The sequence below is a fragment of the Cryptomeria japonica genome, chromosome 11, assembly GCF_030272615.1.
Source record: "Cryptomeria japonica chromosome 11, Sugi_1.0, whole genome shotgun sequence".
NCBI lineage: Eukaryota > Viridiplantae > Streptophyta > Pinopsida > Cupressales > Cupressaceae > Cryptomeria > Cryptomeria japonica.
In genome coordinates this window covers 556,012,986-556,020,505 of record NC_081415.1, presented here as the reverse complement: position 1 = coordinate 556,020,505, position 7,520 = coordinate 556,012,986, and the positions used below count along the sequence as shown (strand labels likewise).

General features: G+C 33.6%; 2 protein-coding genes across 2 annotated transcripts; both read right to left on the bottom strand.

The window, feature by feature from the left end:
• Positions 1–1,187: 1,187 nt before the first annotated feature.
• On the bottom strand, positions 1,188–1,730 carry LOC131034512 (cold-responsive protein kinase 1-like). The gene is made up of 2 exons (XM_057966014.1): positions 1,486–1,730; positions 1,188–1,386 (listed from the first exon to the last, which is right to left on the bottom strand). Exons 1-2 carry the CDS (start codon positions 1,728–1,730, stop codon positions 1,188–1,190), a joined length of 444 nt encoding a protein of 147 aa, XP_057821997.1.
• Positions 1,518–5,698, bottom strand: LOC131034511 (cysteine-rich repeat secretory protein 55-like). The gene is made up of 5 exons (XM_057966013.2): positions 4,921–5,698; positions 4,648–4,782; positions 4,265–4,404; positions 1,808–2,018; positions 1,518–1,720 (listed from the first exon to the last, which is right to left on the bottom strand). The coding sequence occupies exons 1-4, from the start codon at positions 5,696–5,698 to the stop codon at positions 1,884–1,886; spliced, it is 1,188 nt and encodes a 395-aa protein (XP_057821996.2). The 3' UTR covers positions 1,518–1,720; positions 1,808–1,883.
• Positions 5,699–7,520: the final 1,822 nt, after the last annotated feature.

The window sequence follows — 7,520 nt, the reverse complement described above, 5'->3', positions numbered from 1 at the left end:
AAAGAAACCTAATTGATGGTAAACTAGGTAGCCCCCTATTACCCAATCTATTCTGGTGGCTAAATCTAAAGACACCCTTCCCTTGCACCAAGGTATAATTCTATGCCTATAATATTTTCACCTAGGTTTAACCCCAACTTGTGGTTTGGTTATTAATCACTCTATCCTCTCCCAGTGTGTTTAGTTTTTGTTCAACTCAATTAGTAAAAAAGCCACCCTGAACCCCAATAAGAACCCTACCTAGATTAACCCCTCTAGGGGAGCCAAATTTGAAAATACTTTTCCCCCTCAGTAGTGAATATTATGTTAAAAACTAAAAAAATGTTGATCAAGACTTTGAGGAAATGACTACCTCTTGGTCCACTAGGTGTAAATGGACCCTTGACAACTCTGTGAGTAATGTTTCCACACATCCTCCTCCCCCTAACTCCCATGCATCTTCACGTGGGAACATTCTGGAGAAGGAGGACTTCCCCAACTTTGTAGCCAAGATTAAATGAACCGTGTGAGGGATTTAATAAACATGAAAATATTATCCAGGCCTTCTTGGGTAATTCAATACTATTAATGAAATGAAAAAAAGATATATTTTCACAGAAAATGTCAAGATCACCCCTAAATTATTGTTAGGTGTTTTATTCAACACCATAAAAATAAAGCTATTACAATTTACTATCATAAGAATTTTTCATATATAGTTTGATATGCAAGTTCTCTTATTAAACTAGATTTAGAAAGTAAGCAAGATTATCTAGGACCCAAATCTATTGTTGCTGTATCATTGATAGATGGGCAAGCCAAAGGAGTGGTAGGCAAACCAGACGAAGTTGTTCTTGCGGATATTGATGTAGATGTATGTCATGGAACATTATCTTGTGTAATGCTAAGATAAGCAGGCTTTGTGGGATTTGGCAAGTTGGTTACAAAATTATCCAAAAGCATTGCATAAACATTGATCATTGGTGGGCGAAGTGATGGATTTCCTTGTGTACACAAAAGACCCCACATGAATGCATCTTGAAACTTGTTCATTAGGAAAAAAATTTAGTATAGTTTTGTCAATCATATCAATGATATTTCCATCCCTGTACGATCTCCATACCTACATAAGAATGCATATTTATCTTTATAAGGTATCTAGGTTTTGAAAACAAATTATTTTATTATATCTTAAATTTTTATCTTACCTATTCCAAAAAGCTTTGATATTCAAGAGGCAATCTACTATCAGACTTCTTTCTTCCACACATAATTTCTAAAATAAGAACACCAAAACTGTAAACATCCGCTTTAATAGATAGTTGACCACCTAGCATACTCTGGGGCCATATAACCACTGTATAATTCACAAGAATTAGTAGATTAGAATACAACTTCAGAAGAATCCTAATAAAACAAAACAAACTTACAAAGTTGAAAATAATAAATACTTAAATAATTTGGAAAGGAAAAATAGATAAGTGTAAAAATTGATTCAATTCTTACAGTGTCCCTGCAACCATTGTATTGACATGAGTCTCCTCTAGCTGAAATAACCTAGCTAAACAAAAATCTGATATTTTTGGGTGCATTTTCTCATCAAGCAAAATATTGCTTGCTTTGATATCCCGATGAATAATCTGCAACTGAGAATCTTGGTGTAAACATAGAAGTCCACGGGCTACTCCAGGTATGATGTTCAAACGCTTTGGCCAGTCAAGTTCTTGGCTCCGCTCTGGATCTATATCCATAACCCCAAATAAGTGACTCTAAATAAAGAATTAATATTAAATGAAACTCATTTAAAATTTATATGAAATTAGCTTACGAAATAGTATTTTGTCAAGGCTCTTGTTCCGCAAGAATTCATAAACAAGCAAGCGTTCTAATCCCTCAGCACAACATCAAAGCAGATTCACAAGATTACGATGTTGAATTTTGGCCACCAACTTAATCTCATTTAGAAACTGCTTTTTCCCTTGCGATGATTGCACGGAAAGCCTCTTTACCGCTATTTGTAATCCATTTGGCATAGTGCCCTGACATGAAAGAAAACACGCAAATATTGAGCGTATGTAACACTGGAAAATATAACAAAGTCCAGAACTCTTAATTGAATGAAATAGTGCTTCAAACTTGCTTATGATAAATTAATCTCGGGAAAATGGCTCTAAGAAGAGAATCAAATCTTAGAGAAAATAAAAATAGCCGAAACTTAAGAAAACACATAAAAGATGAGCTTCTGAACCTTCTGACATAAAAGAAAACACATAAATAATGAGCTTTTGTCACACTATAAACATATAACGAAGTCCAGAACTCTTAATCAATCAAGGGAAATGGGCTCTCAGAAGATAAACATAATGATCAGAGTACAGAAAATCAGAGGACAGGGAAATTACTACAGAGAATCGAATGTGGAAACTCTCATCTGAAACAGAAAGAATATGTTTTCAAGTAACGAGCAAACTCCAAAACATAGAATATGTTTTCTGCTGAGGGAGATAGTCAAGAATGTGATATTGCTTGGAACTTCCGTAAAAATAACCATCCCAATAAAAATCACCAGTGAAAACTCTGATTGGTTTGCAAAAGAAATTTCTAAGGATGCAATAATTTCTGCTATTCAATCTGTTAAAAATGATGACTTACCTAGAATTGATGGGTTGCCTGCTGAATTCTACAAGAAAACATTGATTGGATCAGCGATGATAGTTTACAGATATACTTTGAAGCAATATTAGCAAGGGCTTCATCAAATTACTGCCTAACGATAAAACCTTAGTTACAAATAGAGGGCCCATTACATTGGGCAATGTTTCATTTAAGATTCGAGCAAAAATTCTTGTCTTGAGACTGGTGGAGATTCTTCTTACCTTTATTAGCGGTATTTAGACAGAATTCATGCAAGGTAGATGCGGTATTTTCTTACAAGTTGAAAAGCAATGGAGTTGGGTAGATTGTCAGATCGGAGAATTGGGATGCTTTTTCTCTATTTTGAGAATGGTCATTTATTCTAATGATCATAAAGGCTTCTAGGATCCCTCAAATGTATTGCAAGATGATAAAAATATTGTTAATGATGCTGTGGTTCAAGTGAATTTGAATGGTTCTTCTTCTGACCTGGTTCTTCTCTAGCGATCTATTAGGCAGTGTTATATTTTTTCTCTGCACTCTTTGTGATAGAATGCAATGCCACATTTTACATTCTAAAACCCTCAAACATGTTCCCTAGTGTTTGAGGGGTGAGACTTCTAAAGGGGATAAATATTTTCAATTTGCTTATGACACTGCTCTTTTTCTGAGACTTGAGGAAGATAATTTGGAAATTTAATGAAAATATATTTTGTAAAACATCTTGTGCTGAGCTCTCCACTGTCGAATGAATTATGGGAAAAATTCTCCTCCTAATTGGTTTAGGAAATATTATTTTCAATGGGAAGGCTCTAACAAAAAGGTTAGAAATATACGTATCTAAATTTCTAGTTAGCAATGAACACTGAAACAGAAACAGGACAAGTGCCAATTATTATAGGTACAAGCTGCTAAGTAAATAATTGAGACTGGAGATCCAAAGTAGGTTGTACGCCACCGAGGCATCAGATTTCTAGTTACCAGCAAACTCAAAACCAGAGAGACAACACTCGTTATTAACAGCAGAAAGAAACAAAAACTATCTATTAAACACAAAAGGGCAGAGATTATCTACGGCATGAAAACTTGTCACTAGTCAATAGATCAATCAACCCTTCCCACAGAAGAGGTTTATCATTCTGAGTAGATAATATGACAGACTAGCTAACCTTTAGTGGGTTTCACTAAATAACACATCCTAATAAATATTTGAACAAATACATGGAAAACGACGAGTGTGCTGATAAAAAATTTCCAATAATATGTTAAAATCCAGAATTATGGGTAGGTCCTATATTCACATCAAAAGAAACCATAACTAAATAACATATCTGGTTAAATAATTGAACAAATTTATTTGAAACAATGAGATGGTAGATAAAAATTTCTGATTATTTTCGAAAATCCAGAAAACATCTAAATAATTCTCTCAAAATCAAAACAAAACAAAATAAAAATGAAAGTAAAATGTCCGATTTGTAAGGCTTCGCGATTTGTTACAGTTTTTCATTCATAGATTATTTTGAGTTAATATATAAATCTATTTCCCAAAATATCTAAATAAAATACTAAAACTGGCGTAAAAAATTTAATAGTATATTTAATCTTTCCGTGGAAAACCAGAAAACATGGTCGGTTAGGATCAAGTTACCTTGTATACAGAGCCAAAGCCTCCCTCTCCAAGCTTGTTATCTTCATGGAAATTGCTAGTTGCAGCCTTGATATTTTCCAAATTAAAGATTATCTCCTGCTCCTGGCCGATCGCTGAGTCTACCTCACTATCTAGATTCACTTTATAAGTATTGCACCGGGGAAAAAAATTATAATTTTTTTAATGAATATATCCTATTTCACTAGGATATTTAAAAAAAAAAATTACAATTTTGCATCTAACTGGATAGAATTTATTCTTGACCACAATTTGAAGCTAATGAAGAGAAAAAAATATTAATTTTGTTCTTACACTCTTACTAAATCAGAATTTTGTTGATAAAAACGTAGGAGAAATTCAATAAAATTTCACTGACAAAGTACCTTTCCTTAAGACGGCCTGCTTCCATGATAAAGCAAACTTGAATTTCCTTCGGATTGCAAATAGGCATAACAGTAACATCACCAATGAGCCGGCAACAATACCCAGAACTATACCTAGTTTGTTTGAAGACTTTGCTGCACACGAGATTAATTTGAGCACTTAGACATCTAAAATGGTTGGAACAATTAAAATCAAGTAGGAATGTCTATGCACTTCGTCAGAATACGAGAACAATTAAAATTAACTTCTAAGGTAATTGATCTACATATTACTCGCTGTTGGAGAAAGCAGTTTGATGGGAGACGGCGGCGGTGGAGGGGCGGGGTTAAAGAATGGGTACGTATCGTAACGAGCAAAGCAACTTCCACACTCGGGCGCTCCTCCCTGTAAAGTTCCATGATCCGTAAACGTCACATCCAACAGATTACGAATTGCTTGCCCTATGCATGTTCTGCAGTCCTCAACAGAAGTTAAATCCCTCCAACATTGAAGCTCGCCGTTTATCGGATACAATGTGGTGGTCCTTGTTAATCCAGACGAATAACGTGTAGAGGATTGAAGAGCAATTTCTGTGAGATTGTTGAAGAGCTCCGTAACTGCCCTCTTAAACACATCAGGCTCCTCGGTGACGTTCCGCTTATTGGGAGTAACCCTTGGTTTGGTATCAAGTATACCAAAGAAGGAATAGTTCTCGTAGCGTATGAAACAGTTGCCCAGCAGATATCTACCGCCTCTGGCATTTTTACAAACATCGCGAATGGTAGTATTTGCATCTTGTGAACAACTGAAGCATTCCTTCGCAGTTGTGTCTTCTCTACATTGGAGGAGACCATAAACTTTATCTGGAGTTTTGCCATAGGATGAGGTATTGAAACGATTGGATGATGATGTATTGTTTACAAGATTTTTAAGAATTATGTTGAAATTATTCTCGAATTCAGCGCTACTATTATTTTCACCGCAGATAATTTGCGCTGCATTAGCAAAATTAAATGATAACAGAATAACACAGACCAACTGTGGATATTTTGCATGATAGGCGATCTGCATGATGGCTTCCCCTGAAGAATTCTTTCATAAACCAGGCTTTTTAAAATAATGTAAAGGTGAGACTTTGTTGATCTCCAATTTTTAGGATGCAGAAGATGTCATCTATTGGACCACGCGGAGCTTAGGCTGTTGGACCACAATTTTGTTTAGAAAACAGATAGGAATTATGAACTTAAGAAATATATTAATTTTCGCTTTAAAATATCTCTGTAGAAAAAAATTACATGTAACGCGTTGAAATGTTGTTGAGTTCACAAGTATGTCATTATATTTAATTTAAGAGCCATATATCGGAATTATGGCCTTCAAAGATGCTGTGATTACATCTGATGCATATTTGGTAAATTTGGTCTTCGTGTAATTTTCAGATTGTAAATTTGTTCTTCATTCATAGGTTATCAACTGTTCCAAAGCAATTGCGGGAGAAAAACAAGCTGACATTTAATTATGCCGAAGGCATTCCCATGACAAAAAAAACCCTCACTTTAAAATCCAATGGTCTCAAATTCTTGAGAAGCGTGCAAGACCATTAAACGGATCTCGTCCGTTCATCGCTTTTACCCTTTTGGAAAACCTAAATGGCGGACACCCAAGATTTTAGGAATATGTTTCAAAAATACATTTCTGGTTACGTGTCTTACTCATCTGCGAAAGAGAACCATTTATTTAGGAATAAAGCGTAAACTTACAAGAACTAATAGCGGCTATCGGGCATACTTATGCAAAATCTCAACATTCTTTTGTCATCGTCAGTTGTCAGGCTTTGAAAATTAAAAATTAAAATTCAATGGCACGTTCAAAGTAGAAAAGTTTTTCTTTCTCCATCGATGTCAGATGCATTAACCACATTGGAGATGATATCTACAGTTTTGTTTATTATTTGCACATATCTTGGAAAAGGCGTCGCTCGTACATTTATTATATGAAGACTTGAATAATTTTTGAAAGCTATCTTATTTTATATTACTTAACAGCAAGGATTATACATAAATGTTATGATAAGGAATAATATCATGTGTGTGTTTGCACAACGTGGGAATATGTATAAATATATAACTAAGAAGGTATTACACCTTAAAAATAGATTGAAAGATATATGTAAGTAAGAAGGTACGTGTGATTGTAGAATTGAGATAGTCACATATATGGTTATGTAATAGATTATTTTGATATTAAGAGATAAAATTATCTAATTTCTTTTTTTAAAAATGATTTTTGTATAAATTTCACATAAATTTCATATGCTATTTGAGACATTAAATATATTTCATAAAAGAAACACAAAATATTTTGATGCATTGTATGAGATTTGTTTTGGATTCAATTGTTTAAAAGATTTTTGCATCAATGTTTTAGGGCACACTATGTAAACTATAAAATTGTTTAGCATTTAGCTTTTTATTTCCTTTCTTCATTCATTTCCCTTTTATTTTCTCCCTTTCAATTATTCCCCCCTTTTAACTATTACTTCTAAACTTTTTCTCTTTCTTTTAGTTTATGGTTTTCTTTTTCTTATTTCTTTTATTTCCTTTGACTTTGAACTTTGTGCTCCTCATCTTTCCATGTCATCTATTTAATCAAACTAAGTTTACTTACTTTCATTTTTCTCATGTAGTTGCTCTCTTACATCTGATGATGGTTCATGTAGTGACCACAAACGTTGATGTAAAAATCATTTACACAGTTGAATCTAGAAAATTTCTCATAAAATCTATCATGGATTGTGGAAATCTAATAAATTTAATCTTCTAATGCAATTAAAAATAAATCAATTTATGTTAAATAATATCTTATTTATAATACTGTAAAGATAATTATAATA

What these genes read in the sequence shown, in the direction of transcription:
- LOC131034512 (XM_057966014.1), bottom strand. Translation starts at nt 1,730, where the DNA reads ATGGATATAGATCCAGAGCGGAGCCAAGAACTTGACTGGCCAAAGCGT. An exon ending in ACAATGGTTGCAGGGACACT is followed by an intron (nt 1,387 to 1,485) that starts GTAAGAATTGAA and finishes TTGTTTTATTAG; the next exon opens with GATTCTTCTGAAGTTGTATT.
- LOC131034511 (XM_057966013.2), bottom strand. Translation starts at nt 5,698, where the DNA reads ATGCAGATCGCCTATCATGCAAAATATCCACAGTTGGTCTGTGTTATT. An exon ending in ACTGCTTTCTCCAACAGCGA is followed by an intron (nt 4,783 to 4,920) that starts GTAATATGTAGA and finishes TCTCGTGTGCAG; the next exon opens with CAAAGTCTTCAAACAAACTA. An exon ending in GCAGGCCGTCTTAAGGAAAG is followed by an intron (nt 4,405 to 4,647) that starts GTACTTTGTCAG and finishes ATACTTATAAAG; the next exon opens with TGAATCTAGATAGTGAGGTA.